Below are 22126 nucleotides of genomic sequence, written 5' to 3'. Positions count from 1 at the left end.
CAAAGTCCGCCCAAAAATTGTTTTAAAACGTTGCGACTCATTAGCCCATTAGCATTAGCATTAATTCACTTTTAGCACGGAATAAAAATTTAATCTTGGATTTAGCACCTGCTTTTATAGCATATCAGCGTTTTTCTACCGATTTTCCATTGATTTCACACATTATCATTAACGCCTAGCGGTCATGTCGAATACGGTGAAAGTGGCATCTGCTACTTATCTTTTTGGCTTTTAATACTTAAAAGCTGCTAGTGGCTAAAGTGAAGCTATGCCCCAAAGCAATCCTATTTTCTCTTGTGCCTAGCGAGAATACTGACACAGGAGTACAGTTACATCATTTTATCTGCGTATCATTAGCTAATTTAACGTAGCTTACCACAGCAATCACTCTATCAAACAAAAGAAAAGACAGCTAGCCGATTTATTTGCGCTCGTAAAATCCAGCTAACAGCGCTAAAAAGGCCATCAATCAGATGCTACACTGAGCTAGCGGCTGTACTACAGCCACGACTTGCTCTGGCTTTTGAAAGTACAGCAAACCCTCATATTTTGTGTTTTTCTTACAAGTAACTTCTTTCAATTTATGATTTTAAAACATAGCCTTGCAATTTTATTTCAGAACTGTAGGGTATTAATTAAGGACACAAACCACTTTGCTTTACATGATACTTTGTCGCCATCATGTTATAGAAAACTGCATTTACCTTCGAGCCAGCCAAAAACCCCAAAAGGCCATATTTGATGAAAAAGTCTCAAATATGCCTCATGAGGAAGGAAACACATACTGTATCCATCCATATTCATTGAAAAACCTTAAGAATGTGTTTTCTTTGCCCTTTTCTTTTTTTAGGAGTAGGATATGAAGGTAAACCAAGAAGCTTCGTTTATGGTGCAGCGCAACGGCACTCAAGACCTGGTGGACGCTAAAGTCCACACCCCATCTGGATGCTCCGAAGAGTGAAACTGTATATTTTTCCAATATCAACATTTTTTGATAAAGCGCCAGGGAGCCACTAGGGAGTACCAAAGAACCGCATGTGGCTCCAGAGCAAGTCTAGCGAGAGGTAGTAGTGGAAGCCCAACTTTGTTGGCAATAGAAAGCGTCTTCTGCTACCTTTTGGTCAGATCTGAGCGTTTTATTGACATAATGGTTTTAAAATATTTGTGAATAGGTAATGTCAGTCTGTTAAGCTATTTTATGTTTCTGTGCATCAGTACTTTTTTTTTTTTTTTACACATTGACTGTAACGATACTGACAGCCAATCAGAATGCAGAACACAATGGACAATGAAAATCTGCCAAACCGTGATAAGTAAACTGCGATTCAGCAAGTGAATACTGCAATCAACTACTAATTGTTAATATATTAAGAAATGACATACAAATTCGTATATATATACAGTACGTGTAGCTCACCCGCGTTGCTGCAATCAACCGCAAAGGTGTTTTTCTGTCCGACGGCAGCCTTGCTAAGTCCGGCCCCGTGGCAGACCACCTTGCTAGCGTCCGACGTTAGCTTGGACGAGGAGGAGGAGGCTGAGCTAAATGTGCCACCGCCCACTTTAGACGATTTGGTGACCGTTTCCACCAGGACAGACGAGGTCTCATGCAGGCTATGACCGCCGGACAGACGGGCACCTGCCGGACAGAAAGACAGTCGGGATTTCCCATGGTTGAAAAAAAAAACACAGAAATACAGTGTATAGTATATATAATCTGGACTATGGCTTTAACTACGATGCACCCTATTTCTTTTTTGTGGCAGGAAAAACATTTCGCCCAGCACCAGTAGACCAATAAAATTGTATGATTAATCACGATTTTCGTCATTGTAAACCGGTCAGGTGTGTGGGGGCACTTTTTGTAGAAAAATGGCGCAGTGCGGATGGCGCCAAGTAGCGACCATCTTTGATCATTTTTAGGTCGCCAAAATGATCAAGCGTGGTGGGCACAGGAGAAAACAGGAGCTGTGTGAGCACCAGAACGAAGACAGGACCCACTTGTGTGCGTTTCTCTTAGTTTTATTAGGAAGAAGGGAAAGGATAGTATACACGATTTGTAGATCGTTGTTCGTGGGGAGCAGGTTACTCAGACGCGGAAGTGGTATTTCCGTGGCTAGCGAAGGCAGAGAGGGGAAAAACAGATGGCCGGAATGGGGGAGCAAAAACGTAGTCAAATTCAGAAAAGGGGTCGGAGCCGTGAATCAAACAGGAATCAGGACAGGAGAGAGTCAGGGTCGAAAAGCTTTCCTAGCAAGAGCTGAGGTTCGCAGACGGACTGACAACAGGTGACAGGAAGATGGGGGTTTAAAATGAGACAAACAGCCAATCAGTGTCCGAGGCAGTTGGAGCCAAAGGAGCAGGCTCAGGTGCCTCGCATTAGTAATCATGACAAGCGGCCCTTTTCGACAACGCACGAGTTCCTTATCCAAAAACGCAGTGACATCTGAAAATATTAATGATGCCCTTCTAGAGGAGGAATTAGTCATTGTTTTTGTTAACATTATTCATATAACAGTAACAAAATGTGGGGTTTAACAATACTTTATTCAATATTGACTACGTACTCACGTTATTTAAACGTTTTCACCCATAAATCAAGTCCTCAATTTATACAGCTGCAGACATGCCAACCTTTTGACATAAAAAATGATTGGTTTTTGCGTTCACTTCATTCTTAAGCGCAAAACACAATCCGGATCCAGAATGTTAAAGAAAAAAAATGCTTATTTAAAACCGGAAGTGGCAGACTAATACCAAACGGAACGGAAGATTTTTTTTCATGTTGTTAACATTTCATAAAGCGGTAGATTAAAAAAAATCCATCAGTGTTTTTTGGGGAGAACAGCGGTAGTTCAAAGCCTGAAACAGTAGTAATGTTGAGTATGCATCTGATTTTAACAGCAGTGGAAGAGGTCTTTCAAAAACTCCTCTGTTCTCTTTCCATGTCATCGGTGTCAATGAGAGGTCGCTAAAGGTTCTTCTCAACCTCGAGGAACGATAAACAACTTGATCCACTGTGTACATACAGTTTCTCCTGTTACTCTTAACAATGGAAACCAGTGCTATCTGTTTCATATTATGGAGAAAGCCCCTACCCAAAAATATAGCCTCGAGAGGATGGGCGCCACCATGCTGTACTTTCCCAAGACACAAAACAGGAAGTGGTGCCCTGGCAGTTAAGGGATCCCTGAGAACAGCGGCAACCACCAATGCAACCAACCGCACAAAAAGACCTGTCTTTGTTGCAATCTGGTACTATTCTCCCCAGTAGGGCTGCCCTGGCACTGTTGTCTAGAAATATAGTGCTCATTCGCATTTTCTTTAGCATGTGCTTGTTTTCCTAATTGCTCCAGCAGTCTCCATCTTGAATCGTTACATGTTCTGAAAACGCGTAACAAACAACTTGCCGTAGTCGAGCTGAAAACGTCTTCAGTTGAGCCTTTGGGGTTCTGTAGCCAAAGGCCTCGACACCTTAAATTCCAGTGCTGCTTGTATGAAGACAAAATTGAGTTCCGGACCTAATTTTGAGCATGCAGATTTTAATCAGGGGCGCTCTTTAGTCCCGAGATTACAGTAAAATAAAATGGACTCGCATCATTTTAAAATTGGAAATATGTGCGTGCTGTCTCACCTGTGATCTTGGCTTTAAAGGGGCTCCCCACGATGTGTTGGGGGCCGCCATATTTTATGGTAATGAGATAGTTTCCGGGCGCCATGGGGATGTAGGTGACCTTGTAACCTTCAGGACACTCACAACAGTCCATTTTGACCTTGGATGGACCGTCGATGTTTACAGACAGCGTTCCTGGACCGGCGTTGCATGTATTCACCACAAACTCCGATGGAACCCCTGAAACAAAAAACAAAAAATTGTGAGAAAATATTCAATAAAATAAACTCCATGCCCTGATTTCCATCTATTATATCCACCTGTGTTTCCTCCCAGAAGTCCGGGTCCATGCGCCGTGACCATGCCGGGATCTCCGACCGATCCGGGGTCTCCAACACGCACGTTGAAGGGGCTCCCCGGAATATGGCAACCATTGAACTTGACGTCGATAGAGTGGACGCCATTCTCCCGAGGGATGAAGCGGACCGCCGTCTTGTCTGAAAGGTCGATTTTACACATACACAACTACGGTGAACCCCAAATGAATAGTTTATCAGTATTTACATCATACCCCAGCAATACAGCGTCTTTTACATTATGATGTTTTCGCCTTACAATGTGAACTAAGATGTTTTTTGGTCCCCCTCGATAAAGTATTTGCCCCACTGTATATACAGTCAAGAGAACAAGTGTTTGAACAGTTTGCTATTTTGCCCACATAGAAATTATGGAGGGGTCTGAAATTTTCATCTTAGGTGCATGTCCACTGTGAAAGAGATAAACTAAAAAGAAAAGTCCAGAAATCACAATGCATATATATCAACATTGTAAGGCAGCTACCAGTCTATTCGTCTCTTTTGTGTTTTGCCGCGGGCCTGAAAGACACATCCTTACCCCCAAGACCTTTCGCCTTTCTTTTCAATTTTCCAAAACAACCAAGTCTTATCACATGAAATTGTAATTGTAATTAAAACCATTTACTTATAATATGTGTCGTGATTAGCACTACTCTCGTTTTAATTGTCCACCCTATTGGATTCAAAAACAATATTGGGTAAGGTTTTCAAACACCTAATCCAGAAACCAGTTCACTGACGAACCCACCGGAAAAGTATTAGGTTTCCCCCAAACCGTGCACCTGGGGTGCGATTTTTAACCACACAGGACCTGTCTGTTAAAATGGAACAGTGTACAGGTTTCACTCTCCTTAAAGTCAAGTCAATTCATGTTTATTTGTAAAGCCCTTAATCACAAAGACTCTCAAAGGGCTGCACAGACCACAGATTATTGCAAACCACAAACTAATATGACACCATCCCCTGATCTAAAACATACATGAGAGCAAATAACACACCGATATTGTCAACATAAAATATAGGTTATTCATATGCTATAGAGTAGAAATGTGTTTTAAGCTTGGATTTAAACATTTCCACTGAGGTTGCAGGTCGAATTCTCAGGGTGATGAGCATTCCACAGCACCGGGGCCCAAATGGAGAACGCTCTCGAACGTGCGGATCTCTTCTTGGCTCTTGGGATCACTAGTAAACCGGCATTTTCAGAGCGAGGGCTCCGGACCGGAACATAGGGTAAAATTAAATCGGAAAGATTTGAGGGAGCAAGTCCATGCATGCTTTTGTATACTACCAACAGAACCTTCAGATCACATCTTGAGCTAACAGGGAGCCATTGCAGGTTAGCTAAAACCGGGGTTTCTTGATATTCGGACAATATGGGGGAACCACTGAGCCAAATCGTGTAAAAAGAGCGCTTCAAAAGCACGCCGTCGCACCCTGCAAGTCCAATCGATCTCACCTGTCCGCACCACTGTACCCCCGCTGAAACGAGCATCCCAAAGAACATCACAAGAACATCAAACACATGCTGTACGAATGAATATCCCAAATTAATCCCATCAAAATTGAGATCCCGATCCTTTTTAATCTTAACTTCACTTTGGACTACCTAATTAGAAAGGCAGTCCACGATTGGCCAATACTCTGCCCCTTTTCCACGTTCCCGACACACTACATTGGCCATCACCCACTGCCCCCTCGTTTTTGTCTTTCTTCCCCTTTACACACTTTAACGGTTAACATAGTGAGTTTGTCTTCTAATTACTAGACTGATCCAATTAAAATTCTGTCGTGAATCGCTGGCACTCTCTAGTGGCAAGTTTGGCATCTGTTTCGAATAAAGAATAATTATTTCTAAAAGCTGCGTGGATTGAAATTAAAGCAAACTCTTTTCAACGTATTTTTACAATTTTTGTTTGGCGAATCGATTTCAAAAGCCTGACGGGCTGCTTGTGGTCCGCAGACCGTAGTTTGATAGAATATTGTACCGCCTATTCTTAAAGTCTCTACAAAGCACACAAGACTCTGAGCTGACTTAAGAGAACAAACGGCATTGTGGGAAGTAACTCAGCTAATAGCATATCACCATTTCCGCGATGCTGGGGCGCAAATTGATAGCATACCAGTCTTCGGTATGACGTCGACCAATAGCAATCAAGCATTTTTGAGACATAACTCATCAATTTTAATGTCATGTAGTGGAGAAAATGCCATAAAGAGGGGCTGAAAAATCATCTTATTCCACCGTGAAGTAAATATGTCATAAGGCGGGGTTGCCTTGTCCCGTAGGGGTTCTATTGTGCTTTGAAATGAGCACTTACCGCCATCCAGCTCAGTGACGTAACACTCCTCGGAGCATCCAGAGGGGGTGTGGACTTTAGCGTCCACCAGGCCTCGAGTGCCGTTGCGCTGCACCATAAACGAAGCTTCTTGGTTTACCTTCAAATCCTTCTCCTAAAAAAAGAAAAGGCCACAAATCACAAAAGGGACAGGCATGCGATTGGTTGATCCCGACAGGACTAAAATAGACGAATCCGGCGGGGATACAAGGCGGGAAAAGGTCAAAGTTGATAGCGAGGTCTTTGCACCCTGCGGGTGCTTTGGACATGATGGCTTGCCTGACATTTAGAGTCCTGCTCTGATTTTTTTTAAGTGGTAATAAAGAAAAAGTGGTTTTAATATTGCTGGCAATGAAAAATGGGGAAGGAGGGCAAGTGTGAAGGGTGTCCTAATACTGACACTTACCTTCTTGTGCACGTTGACTTGAAAATAAAAACGTTTCTATGATGCGAAGTCGGCTTTGACTTTTGAGAACTTTTTTATAAAAACTGGCAGGCATTGGGCTCACAACTAGTCTGACTTGAGGACCCACCAATCCCACCTTAATGATTTGTTGCGATCCAAATCATAAAAAAATATATATAAATTCGAATTCTAATTCCTCAAATATAAGAATTTTGTAGTTTACAGTAGAAATAGTAAACTACATTCACATTTTTAAAAACAAATTGACCGGCAAAACATAAACGAATTTAACTAGCATATATACTCGAAAATACGCCTAGATGGCATAAAAGCAAGCCCTAAAACCTCTTTAAAATAGCCACACACTAAAAGAAATTCAAAATACAAACAAAGTATGTACATGCTCATCCCCGAGTATTTGCTATGGTAGCATGAAAATGGTGAAAGTAAGAAAAGGACTGTTTAAAATATAATCCAAATGCCAACCCAATCCCCCGAAAAGTTTAAAAGTGTCAAGAACAAGAACCGGATCAGGACCCAAACGCGTGACGTTCTCACACAAGCCTTTTATTTTACAGGAAATGGTGAGTCAAGCACGTTAGGCAGCGGTCTGGCGTGGAAAGACAGGAAGCCAGACCGACCGACGAGATCGATTCCAATTGCCCGATTTGATATAGGACAGATGGGGTCGATACAGGACAGGACAGGACAGACAGGATAGATAATGAATCAGGATATCGAAAATAAACAAGAGAAACGAGACGGGAACGAAACCTGGAGAAGATAATAAACAGGACAAAAATAGACGGAAACAAAACTGGAAACCAGAATTAAACAGGACAAAATAAACGGGAACAATACTGGACAGGAAATACCAACAGGTACAGGACAGAATCGAAACCCACGTCTTGCGGGGCAGAAGTTCGTTAACGGGCTGACAAGGGAAGCGTAACAGCGCTGAGTTTAAAATAGACAGAAAGCCAATCTGTTAACAAGCCGCAGCTGGCGCCACACGGGCGGGGCCAATTGGGCGCTGTGGCAACCGTGTACATTGTAGAAAAGAGTTTAAGTTACGTACTTGCACGCACAACAAAAATAGGTTCAGCTATTAGAATAATTTGAAGCCACCTTTAAGACCATGAGAAGACATCTAAATTTCGACATCATTCAGTCATCATTAACTATTTTGGGACTTAATGGAAGGGCTATACAGTTGTTCCCAAAGTCGGCCCCAGTCAGTTGTTCACGTGCTTTGGATTTTCATTTTTGCACAATAAACTAAAATGCGGTTCAACTCTGGAAAGGGCATTTCTCGTATAAGCTTGCAGATGATTTTTTTTTTGGTCTTCATATATAATCAAGTTAAAAACCTCGCCTCACACTTGTACGTGGCAACGAAAAGAAACAAGTATTCCATGGCTGATTTGGCGAGTTTTGGGAACAGTTCCAACCCCTTGCACCAAACGGTTCTATGACAAATCTCTTCTACTTCATTCCTTCAATCACGTTTGAGTTGACACTTACAATACGTGCAGCGCAAAGTCCACTCCTTCCTCTTGTGCCACGCGTCTTCTCTCTATGCTACAGCGCAAACCACAATCAAAATCAAATCCACTCCTTCCTCTTGTGCCATGCGTCTTCTCTTTGTAGAGCTTGGGGGCTGCCTGAGTCACCCATCTGGGCTGGGCTCAAAATAAAACTGATGGGCCGTGAGAAAGGGCGAAACAGATATTTTGTTCTCTTCGTCAGAAAACTATTTTATTATTACTCGGTCTGAGACATTGTGTCAAAGACCCCCTGGAAAGAAGTTTTTCATTTTTCGTCTGTGCATACCACTTTGGGAACCCCTTGGCTATACATAGCTTCATTCTAGATGTCTATATTGGTCTAAATCATGTCAAAAACAAACAACAGCAAAAAACTAAGTCAGGTTTTTAGAAAATCCGATTGTGATGACCCATCATAACCGCCAAAAGTAAATGGTCTTAGTGTCGTCCTTGTCGCCATTGACAGCCCTCAGCGAGGAACAGCTAATCCCGACCTGTCCCGCCGGCAAGCTCGCCTGTATTTTTTCGCCAAGGTCGAAGAAACGCGCGTCCCCGAGCGCCGTATCTGTTGTTTGGAGCCTTGACACCTTCTGATTATTTCGGGCGTGAAATTGTGCTCACCTGCAAGCTGGTGAAGGTGAGCCTGCGGGCTTCGTCTGACAGCGTCGCAATGGGGACAATGAAAGGACTGTCGGGGATGTGCTCGTTGTTGAACTTAATTGACACTTCGTAGTCGCCTGAGGGGGAAAAAACGAACTTATTAGTTCTCTGCTGCATGCAAAGCAGGAAGAAAAACACAGTGAGTCCACCGTGAGGTTGGGGGGGGCAGGCTTCGAATTAAAATACCGTATGTCCCAGGATACGATATGAGATCTTTGGCCCGGGCCTGAACCAGGTCAGGCCTAAAATGTCAATCATTAGGTCGGGTCGATCTGGCTTCTCTTTCGCTGTATTTCTTTACTTTGATTTTGACATGCCCTTACTTTTACTCAAATAGTTATTTAGATAAAGAAAATGCTGACCCAACTATCAGTTTTACTCAAAATCACTAAATCCAAAAAAATGTTCCTCCTCGGGGTTGGGGTAAAAGACGCGCGGCTTCCTCCTCCACCTCCCTCACGTCAGACTACATTTCTGCTTCTTTCCAGTAGCGTACAGGCTTTACAAACTTTCTTTCTGCTTTTGGCCAAATATTTCACTGTTTGCAGCTTTTAATCTGCAGAACTTTATTTATTACCCAAGCTGAGTCGTTCAGCCAAAACGCACAGTTTAGCACTTAAGTACGCACGAAAGCTTTGTTTACTTTGGCGGCAAATTGAAGCTTTGGGTTTACTTAGAGCTTGTTTATTAAATCAAGTTAATCCGTTGGGTTTGGACGGGTTCGGGTTTATATAGCTGGGACTCGGGTCGGGTCGGGCTGTAATCCCTTCGTTTATTACAGTTAATGGGGACAGGAACTCCCCGCGATATAAAAATATCAGCAAAATAGCACCCTCCTACCCCTGCTCAGAGCAATAGTTATCCAGGGATAACAGATTGCGGTCACACAAGTGCTGTTTATTTCTTACCTCTAATACAAAGATCCCACCTAAATGACATAATGGGTTAAGATGGTTTTTCGACCCCTATTTACCACGTTTTTCCTACTATACTACGTGAACAACGTATTTCACGTGCTCAGAAATGTTTCAAATTCAGGCTGTACTACCTCCCACAATGCTTTTCACTTGCTTCATTCAGTTCAAAATCTTGTGTGACAAAGCATAGTTTTGTTTAGCTGTGGGTCCAAAGATTTGCATTGATGCTAAAAGTAGAAGCAAAAGATATTTTTGTGTTAGCTAATGTGTTGAATGAACAATTTAACCAATACTGTCATTATACAACTCTACAACAAAATTGGAGGGCTTCTCTCCTCAGTCCAAAGCAAAACAAATTGAAAATATAAAAATGTGCAAAAGAATAAAAATGTTAATAATATATAATGATATATAATAAATATTATATGTATATTCATATTAGCAGTAGTAAGGAACATTATGCTCATGAACACTGAAGATGGGAATTCAGGGTGGTAAAGGATTTCTTTAGCCTTTGGTCGTTGCTAATGTTGCTAAAGGCCTTAATTTTCCGTTTCTAATCGTTGATTGGTTTAGCTTGGTCATGTGACATGGGTAATCAGGAAGTGCTAGCAAGACGCCTACTGTGTTTTGTAAAGACTCGAATTGGCAATTCAAAACTGTGTTTTCTTGTAATGTATTTATTGGCAACGAGTCCCAAGACTTGCTAGGAGCGTGCGATTAACAAGAAACAGGAAGATGGTACACTGTTGCATGGTGGTAACCAATCGACAATCAGGAATATTATTAAAAATAAGGATGCGATTAAAGCAAGGAATGGCACATAAACCCTCACAAATGGAATGTTTAAACTCCGTTTAATTCTGCAGACACCTGCTTCTCCACTGGACCAGCTCATGTCATACCAAAGTTAAATAAAATCTTCATCTTGCGACACCTTGCGAATTACTGACCGGGTTCTTTGACGACATAGGAGACGCCGCAGGAGCCGTCTTTCCTGTCCTCGAAGGAGATTTCCGCCTTGCTCGGCCCCTCTACGGCAATGGAAAGCCCCCCGGCGCCCGCCTCTCGGGTCCAGATGCTGAATTCAGCTGGAGAAGGTAAAAAAGAATCAATAAAAAAGAAACAGTGTCGCATTTTGTTACAAACCGAAGCTGGAACTTTGTAAAGCGAACGTGTTTTTTACCCTTCGAATTCGGTAGTTATGGCCTTTGAGAAGTTAGGCTCAATCCCATTACTTCCCCTTTCTCTTCTCCCCTCCACCTCTTTGGTGTGGTTACGGGAACAATTCCTCTTAGAATTAGGAAAGTTCTCCCTGTTTTATAACATGTCTTCACTTTGAGCAGTATTTATCGTTACCTAACATGTAGCAATTATTAATTTCTTTTGCTTCTTTCCTCTTTTTCCTTTTCTGCTTTCTACTTTACCTCATAGTAGTAGTAATCTAAATCAGTTTCAACAATACATTGGGTTTACCTTGCTAGAAAAACACTTCTCTCTGTTTATTCTTCCTCATTTTCCCTGCAATCACTTCTCCTCCTCTGTGCTCTTCCTTGTCTCTCAGTGCTCTCTGTAGGACTTCAGGCTCCATACCACAACATAAACACATAAAGTGCTACTGAATTCGACAAATCTACTGTAGTTTACTATACTAGTTTCTAGTAAATTACAAAATATGAATTTTATATGAAGCAAAAAAATTAAGTAATGCTATTCTTATATTGACAATGTTGGTTGTTACTTGGTAGATTTTGTTGCACTATTGGCATCTGCCGGACATTGATTTGGTGTTTTTCCTAGTACATTCGTTAATATGACTCAATGTTTTGCAGCTCTGCAAATGATTGGTTCATTCGAGCTGGTTAGTCGTGCCAAGTGGGCGTGGCTAGTAAGAAGCTAGGGCGCCCCTGACCTGACATAACTTTGCCATGGGATTGGAATTTCTTCCCCTCATTGTGAATTTGTTTTGCCAGGAATACAATTAAGGGCAAGGAGAAGTAATGGGATTAAGCCTTATAAATTCAATTCCGTATTATTCAGCACCATCTAGTGGCAAAAAAAAACATTATTGATTTGAATAATATGCAAAAATGCATCAAATAAATGTGCTTTTTGGTTTTATTGGTCGAGAAATTTGTATTTACTTACATAACTTAAAGGGGTTGACATCATTGTCCGCCATCTTGCTGCTTAGGGTAACCCCAAAAACCAAAAACCTTTTGAAAGGCTCGGAAAACAAATGATGCGGTTTGGTTACTTTGAGTTTATGTAGTTTGTATTCTTACTTGTGCTTTATAGCACTACACAATACAGCGACATCTAGTAGTCAAATATAACACAGTGCTCCTTTAAAATTACATAAAAGCCTGGATTTTCAAGATGTATTTATCTTTTTTTTACATGTTTTTCCATATTTCTCTTACTTTTTCTTGTCTTTTGATGATACATATTAGTCGTTCTTCTTTTAGTTCCCGGCAGCGAGAGCGTGAGAACAAGTGCGAACGATCGAGTCTTAATTTAATCGTGTTAACTGCGTAGAGGTGTGAAACAGAAAAAATATGCTATTTTCACGCGGCAGATTTTCCCATATTGCACGGGGGATCTGAGAAACTCTGCAATCGTAACTTACACGGGGCGGAAGCCACGCCTCTCTCCAGGCCAGGACCTCCAGCACGCACCTTGTGGGGCCCTCCCTCGCCCATGGGCCCCACGGTAAACTGGAAGGGGCTCCCGGGAACGTGCTGGCCCCGGTACTTGACGTTGACGGTGTGCGGTCCCATTTCTTGAGGGATGAAACGAACGCTATATGTGCTGTTGCCGCCGTCCACGATGTCGGCATCCACCGTTTTGCCATTCGGGCTGGTCACTTGGGCCGTCATGGCCTGGGAGCCCGTTTCAACTGCTGGAAAGGCAGAATCACTTACTGTTAGATTAGGAAAATAGGTCAGTGAATGTGGTCACTGTCACTATCACTCTCGTAGTATTATTAAAAATAAATGATGATTAAAGCAAGGAAATCTTCAAAGGGAATGCCAATTTTTTATTTGCCGTGTCCCCCCTCAGCCTCCACCCGCTACTCCACTTGACCAGCTTGAGTTACGTCACACCAAAGGTAAATTAAATTTCATTTTTCCATTTCATGTTCATTTTTAAATGTTATTTAACTTTATATACGTGTATTACACATATGTAGTACAATATACTACTTTGTTGTTTTCATGTTCTTATCTAGTGTGCCGGGGGTCTGGAACACATTAGCTAATTACAATTAGTTTCTTTCCCCGCTATATAGCAAGCTTACTTTGCTACCCCAATTCAGAACTGATTAATGTTAATCCCAGGGATCTATTGGACTTAATTCGCTATTGGTCCTGAGGTTGGCAGCGATGCTAAAGGGAGGAGCAAGAACATGGGGGTTCTATTGGTTCTATCGCCAGCTATACAGCAATTTCACTACATATCAATGTTAAATCTTGGGGTCTAAAATATGCATTTGAACGTGTGAGTTTCAAAATGCAACTTGTAAATGTCACCTTCGGGTCTGGCCGTGATGCCGGCGAAGCTGCTGAGGCTCTCCCGGCCCAGGAAGTCTCCGAAAACGTCCCTGAAGGGGCTTCCTCCTCCCCCGACTTGGGTGCTCTCCTCAACCCGGACTTCTCGTTTGGTTTCGCCGCCTCTGGTTTTGCTGATCTCGGTGCGCTCGGTGCGAGTGTAGGTGTGACTGCTTCGAGTGAAAGTCCTGGTTAGCCTCTCCTGGGCCGACACCGTTTGGAACCAGTTTCCTACGAAAAGGGAGAAGGAAAACCTGTTAAAAACGGTGATCTTTATTGTCAGGGTGTATTTAGCTTGTGTGCAGACCTGGGATCTTCAGGTTTAATCCGCAAGTGCTTCCCACTGAAGCAATAGAAGACGCTTGCCTCTTTCTGGTGATGCTCTCCTTCATCCTTCCTTCTCCAGTCACCTTCACCGTGAATGGACTTCCTGGAGGAAACAAAGGTATTTTTATAGTCTCGAACCCCCGCAATGTTAGAATATCAGCGAAGTAGCACCCCCAACCGATGCACGTAGCAATAGTCAACCAGGCATAACAGATTGCGGCCACACAAGTGCTGTTTATTTTAAGCGGAAAGAAAGAAAAAAGGGCGGCCAGGCATGACACAAATCAGCTTTCTCGGCCTCCGCGCTCAACAACAGTCGACCGGAGATAATGGATCACGACCAAACAGTGTAGTTAATTTCAGGGGGGCCACAATAGCACGTTTCAGCGGCCCGAAAAGAAACAAAAATGCGCTCTACCGGTAACCGCTCTACATAGTAGACGACCAGGATTAAAGATCATGTCCAAAACCGTGCATTTTATTTTAGGTGAGCCATGATGACTCTGCTCCTGACAAAAGGGCCTTCTGCCGCTCTCCGCTCGCAGTGATCGGGGATTGGGGGTAATGGATCGCGGCCGCACAATGGAACTTCACTTTTTAGTGGACAGAATGGCAAAACAGAGCCGCCAGGCCCAACAAGTAATGCGCTTTGCCGGCCCACCCTTGCAGCAATATGTGATTTGGGATAAAGGATGGAAGAATCGTTTTCAACCCTCAACGCACTGTTTTTCCCCCTGTTCCTGATGCTAAAGCATGCCATTGTGGACCGCCTAAAATGAACTGCACCTTTTTCTTCAGTATCCATTAACCCCAGTCGACAATTGCTCAGAGTGGGGGCCGAGAGGGTAAATTTGTGTCAAGTGTAGCAGTTTGTTTTTTCTGTTCTTTCTGCTTGAAATGAACAGCACCAGTGCGGCTGCGAACCATTATCCCCTAGCTGGGAGAGCACAGTTGAGCATTAGTTAATTTGGTTTTCGACCCAGTAGAATCTAATTGTCCATTGAAAACATAGAATTGACGAATATACTTGTAATTAACCAACCTGGGATGTGTTTTTCTGCAAACTTGATGTTAACCGTGTAATTTCCTGGCTCCGTGGGACAATAAGTCACCCTGCACGTCCCGTCTTCCATATCTTCACAGTTGATATCCACTTTACTCGGACCTTCGATGGACAGTGCCAGTCCGCCATAGCCTATTGGTTGAAAGGATGACAATTGATTGTTTACTATGTATTTGAGATAAACGAAATTGATTTTGTGGGACATACCAGCGTTCCTAGTGTCCACGAAGAATTCGGCCATCTCGAAAGTGTGCGCCTCCACCAGGCCTTTACCAAAAGCTTTAACCCGGCTGGCCTCGCCGATCTCTGATTGGCCGACCATGATCTTGAACGGGCTGTTGGCCACGTGCGCGCCGTTTTTCCTCACGCTCACTTCATGCTCGCCAACTTCTTTAGGAGTGAATGAGATACCTGACCAACAACGAGGGAGGCAAAAGTAAGGCAATAATGGCGGATAGTGAAATGTTTTCCATTGTGTTAAGACAGTCACGTCACAATTTTTTGTGTATCCCCCGATTAGAGACCTTTTTCCAGCCTATCTCATCACACAATGCATGCACCTAAAACAGCAGGAGTAGGAGTACGAGTTTGAATAGATGGAATATTTGTATTTTGAGTTGCGTTTTTGGAGTAGCGATTTACCAAATCCACGTGCCCAAATGTTCTTAGTAACGTATCCACCAACGCCATCACTTTACGCGTTAGACTACCGCATGCAGGTTTAAAAAAAAATCTACCCGTTTTTTTTATTAACACAACAAAGAAAAAGTAGTATTTTCTTCTACAGCTGCTTTAGTCTACGGCTGTTTTATCTTTGTCCATGAGTGAACAGCTCCAACGATCGCAGCGGATTCCCGTTTCGGTAAAAGTTTTTCACTTCCAGTATTAAACTAGTGCATATTATTTTTGAAATATTTTGGAGACGGATGCTGTTTTACGCGTAAAAATAAAGTGTGCGATAAAATATAACGCGCATGCTCACCAACAATACCGTTTGATGGTTTAGCCCGTCGCCTTTTTCCCCTTTAAAGCCCCAGTGTGTAATATTTGACCACTAAATGGCACTGTATTGTCTAATGCAAATTAAGTCGCACAGAGCACAGCATAGCAGCAAGATGCCAGACAAACATGGTGCGACCTCTAAGTACTAGGTTTCACTATTTTATTTTTTTATAAAAATCTATTTTGGGATGATAATTCATGTACTTTTGCCTATTATTTAAATCAAAATGTGTTTGTTTTTTACCACTAGGATGCACTCAACTTACATATTAAAACAAACAAAACTACTACCATATTTTTAAAGGAAAAAATGTTTTTTTTTTTTTTTTGTAAATTGATTTTTGATCATTGTGACAGTGACTAATGTTAGAGAAAAATGAAAGTCGTCCTGAAACATAAATAAACACAAACAAAGCACGACAAGGGAAACAAATCTTTGGTGTATCTGATGATGAACGAGTCTTTGCGTTTATTTATATCTTTCAGGACGACTTTCCCTGTTTTCCTTTCTCTAACATTTGTGTTGGCACTGTGAGTAAAAATAGTGTTATAGTGTGATCAAATCCAATACCTTATTATATGTCATCTATATAGTGGGCTAGTGGGTGAGTGTCAGCGCTCTCACTGCCGCGACCCAGGTCCGATTCCCGTTGCATACAAGGTTTTGCGATTTCTCTCAGTGATGTATTTTCCATTTGATCAGTCACTGTGCAAATACGCTACTATAGCGTGAAACCTCAGGTAGAAACGCACACAAATAAATTACATGCCATTGACAAAATTTGGAGTTCTCCGATTTGCTACTGGAGGCCTCTGCTGAAAGGCTGCATTCGACTGCTTCCACGTCCGTGATTTACTTGGAGATCGCAATCCACGCAATGAGCTAAGGGATCTATTCTCACCTAGATGTCTGTTGGGCAGCCTTTTTAGCAGGCAGGGTTCCTCGTTGCCCGAAGGTGCTTGTATGCTAGCGCTAAGGGAGCTCAAATCCGTTTCGGCGATCTTGAGCGAGACGTCGGCGGACGTTCCCACATTGAGTTGAGACGTCCTGGTAATGGCGTCGTCCCCTTGACGAAGGAAAAATAGTTATTTGGAGAAAGGCTCGACAAAAGGATGTCAGATAAATCCATTCCTCACCGGTGATTTTAGCCACAAAGGGACTGCCGGGAATGTGCTTGTTGTCGAACTTGACGATAATGTTGTAGTCTCCTGGCGCCGTGGGAAGGTAGGACACGGTGCAAGTGCCGTCTTTGTTGTCCTTACAGGTGATTTCTGCCTTGGAGGGACCCTCCACTGCTAGGGAGAGACCCCCTGGCACACAGAAGCAAGAAGTTCCATCAAAATAACAATATTCAAGAGGCTGGCCTAGATTTCTGACCTACTTTCTACAGGTTTGCTCCCTGAAAGTGATTCCTGGATATTCGTTTTGTCGGAAATTTGAGTTTAGTCTGGCTTCCTTATCCTGGGTTTTAGTGTCAGTGCCTGTGTAAACTTGATTGGCATTGATGCTAATTGTTTAAGCAGTTTGATTTTACATTCAGTTCGGAGGATATTCTAAGGATCTTCTATATGAACCAAACAATACGAGAAACTCGAATAAAATTGGCAATCGAACAAACCTGAACTGTCATGGTTGCCAGGGCGCCCAATTGGCCGCACCCGTGTGTGTCACGGTTGCCATGGTGCCCGATTGGCCCCGCCCGTGTTGCGCCAGCTGCGGCTCGTTGAGAGATTGGCTTTCTGTCTATATTAAGCTCAGCGCTCCTTTGTCAGCCCGTCAAACGACCTTCTGCCCCACAAGACGTGGGTTCTGACTCTGTCGCGTTTTCCTGTTGGTATTTCCAGTCTGCATACCCGTCAACCTCCAGGGCTCCATGCCCGTACAAACTGTCGTATTTTCACTTACAAAATACAAAATAATTTTACACCATATTTTTTTTCTGAATGATGCATGATGGGAAATCCCCAGGCGGCAGACGCATGCGCACAGTAGCATCAAACCGCTCGCTTCGTTTGCAACAAAAAAAACGATGGCGAGATAAAGGCTACCGCGGCGAACTTGTTAGACTTGATTGATTTGCTGTTTCATGATGGTCGGTGTTTGGTTGGTACCCATAATTAACAAATTAGCGTTTTTTATTCTTACAGATTTTCTTGTAAGTCCTATACGTCTTAAAATGCATAATAAACATACTTTGTACGGCAAAAACGTACAGGTTGACAGGTATGAGTCTGGTATTGTTCCAGTTTAATTTTGTCCTGTTTGATTTCAGGTTCAATTTTGTGTCCGTCTGTTTTTGTCCTGTTTGTTATATTCTCCAGTTTTAGTTCCTGTCTAGTTTCTCCTGTTTATTTTCGATATCCTGATTCGTTATCCATCTTCTCCGTCCCGTCCTGTCCCGTATCGACCCCATCTGTCCGGTATCAACTCGGGCACTTGGAATCAATCTCGTCTTTCCACGCCAGACCGGCTGCCTAACTTGCATGACTCCCCATTTAACGCAAACTAAAGGCTTGTGTGAGAACGTCACGCGATCAGGTCCTGATCCTGTTATGGTTCTTGACATGAACACAGTTGAATGTGTAGCCGAGTGATGTGAGTAGCCATCTTGGCTACTTGGCTTGCATATTTTTGGAGAGATTGTCAGTCCAAATTTAGTGTGGTTTATTGTCTTTTTGTTGATAGAATGGGTCTCATGAAAGTTTGTGATATTTGGAAGGAAAATAGCAAAATGATGAGAACAACAATCAAGTTGTAGAGGGAAAAAACTGCAAAATATGAGTGTCTGCCATCAAACCTCTGCAAAAGATACAGTCAATGTGTGATGATTACCGTTGTGATGCACCTGTGCCCGCTCCTTTGGTGCCAACTGCCTTGGACTCTGATTGGCTCCCTGTCCCTATTTAAACCCATTCCTTTCTGTCACCTGTTGTGAGTCCGTCTGCGAACCTCAGTTCTAGGCAAGCCTTTTTTGACCCTGACTCCCACCGGTTTTTGCTCCAGTCTGTCCCCCGGCTCCGACCCGTTTTTGATCTGACCACGTCTACTCTCCTTTCCTGGCTCACAACTCGCTTCCGACCACGTTTTTGCTCTCCTGTCCTGGTTACTGACCTGTTTTTCCGTTCCCGACACCCCCATCGCTCGCCACGGAAGATCCACTTCCGCGTTTAGATCGACCTGCTTACCGCGTGCAGCTATCATCGTGGGCGCAACTCTTTCTCTTTCTTCCAATAAAACTTGTGAGAAACGCAACACAAGTCGGTCCTGTCTCCGTTCTGGTCTTGACACAATGTTTGATATTTGTATTTTCATTACATCTATTATTTATTAACAACACATTTGAATCATAATTATTCTTAAAGTACACGTTTTTTTAAAGCTGGAACGCATTGAAATAAATACCATTCCTTTGTATGGGAAAAAATGTTTCAGTATTTGAACAATACACAGGTTAATAACCAATCTCGAACAGATTACGGTGAGTACCACAGTATCACTGTACCATCTTGAAGTTGTTGCAATTTTAGAATTGGATTGTCTTAGAGTAGTTTAAAGAGTAAAGGGGATATACAGGGAAAAATATTTACAATATGGTACTTGGACTAAGTTGCAATAATAGCGCAGCAACAAAAACTCCAAAATAAGTAGATAGTTCAGTTATGAGTACAGACGTTCCCCTACTTACGACCATTTGACTTACGAAAAACGATACATACCAAAAACATATTCGGGATGTCGAGAAATATCCAGACATTGCTGTATTGAGTACAGGACATCACTGTAGTGCTTTTTTCCGCCACTACCAGCGTGAGGCGCTGTGAGAGCTCACCTAGCATCCGCCCCGAAGAAGAAAATACGCTTCGTAGTTCGTGTGTAAATATTCTATACTGTATCTCCAGCGCACTAAGAACTTTGACATTTTTATTGTTTTATATCTCGTGCATCCACGATATGGTTGGTGTAAAGTGTAAAGAAGAGTTGAGCGGTTTCTTTTGAAATGAAAGTGGAATAAGAAAGCTTGATGCGGTTGAGAAAATGGTTGGATCGCTTTTTTCGGCCACTTTCTACCGCGGGGGAGGGATTCGCCTTACTGTTGAAGCCCATCGTCCGGAGCCTGTCACGTTTGTAAGTAGGGCAGCGCCTGTATACTGTATCCCCAGTGCTATGGACTTTTGAAATGAAAGTGGAATAAGAAAGCTTGATGCGGTTGAGAAAACGGTTGGATCGCTTTTTCGGCTACTTTCTACCACGGAGGAGGAAGTTGCCTAAGTCTTGAAGCTCAACTTCCAAAAGTAAGTTAAACTTAACTTTATCTATCTTTATAGAGCATACTATTTTTTAGTACAAAACAATACTGAACTTTTTCAACTAGAATTCTGTACACGGAGTGACATCAGACATTCGAATCAAACAAAGTAGTAAACCGATACCGTACCTTCTCCTGCATTCTTGGTGACCACAGTGAAGGTGGCGGCTTTGTTGACCATGCCGTAACTCAGGCCCGGTCCATAGGCCGACACCACACCGCTGTTCACAGCGTCCACGAAGAACTGCAGAGGGCTTCCTGCAGTCAGTTATTATTATTATTATTATTATTAGGATAATTTGCTAATGCTTCTTAGCTTAATCATAACAGCAAATTGATTGCTAAAACATTCAAGTGTTGTACTAAAGGCTTAATTGTTTTTGATAATGCTCATACAGAGCCCCTGGGATACGGTGTCCTTCCTGTTTACGTCTTGGAATATGATGTTTTTTCTGACCCGCTTTAAGGCATTTCCCCCATTAAACAATATGAAAAACATATTTCGAGTGCTCGAATACTTCTAAAATTCAAGCTTTTCTACGTATCCTGCATATGACGAGTTACATCTCTAAAATGAATGGCTGCTGTTGGTTGACGTCATGTAAAACGCTGGTCTGATATCAGCATGAAATTGCCAGCATGCCCGTGGCCGAACTAATTCCCATAATGCCTATCTCGCTCTTTGTTTTGTTCAGCGATTTGGCGATGCAAGATGGTCTTTTTGTACTGTATTTAGCGCTGTGGGTCCCAAGGTTTGCAGTGATTCTAAAGGGAGAAACAACATTATGATAACAATGTAAAACATATCAAGAAATACGAAGAAGCCACAGGACTGTCTACCCTAGCTAAGTTGCCTGGCTGTAACCCATCGATAATCAGGACTTTTATTACAAACAAAGAGGCGATTAAAGCAAGGAAATGCATAAAAATCCTCGTAAGTGTAATTTTTTAAATCATCCCCTGCGCACTCCTGCATCCGCCCGCTACTCTACTTGACCAAGCTAAAGTCACATTTTTACCAAAGGTAAATTAAATTTCATTGTATTTTCTTGCTATTCAACGATTAGCTTTGCAGTAGATACTACTGTGGTATCTTAACGTTTTTATCCGGATTTCCCGGGTGTTCTGTGCTAGGTGCCATAGTTTTCTATTCCCAGCTGCAGTGTATGTCAACTTCAGTTTGTGATCCCCACCTCAGAACGGTTTCATGTCATATCCCAAGGAGTCTACCGTATAATCGGAAATAAATCACATTCTCCGTATATTGTTCTGAACCTGGAATGTGGTTGCCGTCATATTTGATATCCATCTCGTGCAGTCCCCTCTCAGTGGGTTGGTACTTGATGGTGATGGTGCCGTCTTTATTATCTGTGATATGCGGCCGGGACGTCTTGCCCGAGGGCATTCGAACCTCGCCTGTCAATGACAATAAATCGCGTTAGATCGATAAGAAATAGAGATAAAGAGTTTTTTATTGTCTTTGCGCTCGAGACCTGAAATTTCTCCTTGCTGAGGCGTGAAAGGCACCAGGAAGTTCACAGGCCTGAAGAGGGGATCCACTGTATCTCGAGGGGCAACTGGCTCATTGGAGGCCTTGAAAACATAAACAAATATCTTGTATGTATGTATAATGTATTTTGACTTTTTCTGCCAGCCGGGCCACATCGGGCTCTAAATTTTAAAGGGACAGTGTGTAATTTTTGACCACTAGGTGTCACTGTATTGTGAATGAAAGCTAAAACGAGTAGGGAGGAAGTGACGAAACCGTACTATTTTCATATTGTTATTTTTTTATTTTAGTTATTTTTGTTACCAGCTTATTGCAAATAAATACAAAAGAAAGAGGAAAAAAAGAAAAAATGTGAAAAAAAAGATAAATAAGAGCAAAAAAGAAAAAACAATGAAAATGGGATAGAAAAAAAGATAAAAAAGAAAAAAATGGAATAATGAAATGAGAAAAAAAAAACCCTGAAACAAAAAAAAATGAGAAAAAGAAAGAAAAGAAAGGGAAAAAATGTCAAGTTTTTGTTTTTTTGGG

At 42.4% G+C, this 22126-nt stretch overlaps 1 protein-coding gene across 5 annotated transcripts in view; it reads right to left on the bottom strand.

Moving 5' to 3' along the window:
* The window catches only part of LOC148363158 (filamin-C-like), a 71991-nt gene that overhangs the window by 1584 nt on the left and 48281 nt on the right, over positions 1–22126 (bottom strand). For 3 of the 5 annotated variants that reach the window (XM_088340738.1, XM_088340739.1, XM_088340741.1), the window contains 16 exons: positions 21582–21681; positions 21364–21504; positions 20218–20346; positions 16919–17092; positions 16684–16848; positions 14987–15190; positions 14759–14911; positions 13697–13819; positions 13372–13620; positions 12468–12740; positions 10792–10929; positions 8883–8998; positions 6291–6423; positions 3934–4110; positions 3635–3853; positions 1418–1639 (listed from right to left, as the gene is read on the bottom strand). In XM_088340738.1, coding sequence (XP_088196864.1) covers positions 1418–1639; positions 3635–3853; positions 3934–4110; positions 6291–6423; positions 8883–8998; positions 10792–10929; positions 12468–12740; positions 13372–13620; positions 13697–13819; positions 14759–14911; positions 14987–15190; positions 16684–16848; positions 16919–17092; positions 20218–20346; positions 21364–21504; positions 21582–21681 — 2716 coding nt within the window. The remainder of the gene's footprint in view (positions 1–1417; positions 1640–3634; positions 3854–3933; positions 4111–6290; positions 6424–8882; positions 8999–10791; positions 10930–12467; positions 12741–13371; positions 13621–13696; positions 13820–14758; positions 14912–14986; positions 15191–16683; positions 16849–16918; positions 17093–20217; positions 20347–21363; positions 21505–21581; positions 21682–22126) is intronic. The other 2 variants (XM_088340740.1, XM_088340742.1) reach the window with 1 other exon arrangement.

The sequence above is a fragment of the Urocampus carinirostris genome, chromosome 7, assembly GCF_059441175.1.
Source record: "Urocampus carinirostris isolate Australia breed hairy pipefish chromosome 7, RoL_Ucar_1.0, whole genome shotgun sequence".
Taxonomy (NCBI): domain Eukaryota; kingdom Metazoa; phylum Chordata; class Actinopteri; order Syngnathiformes; family Syngnathidae; genus Urocampus; species Urocampus carinirostris.
This window is presented reverse-complemented; position numbering and strand designations above follow the sequence as displayed.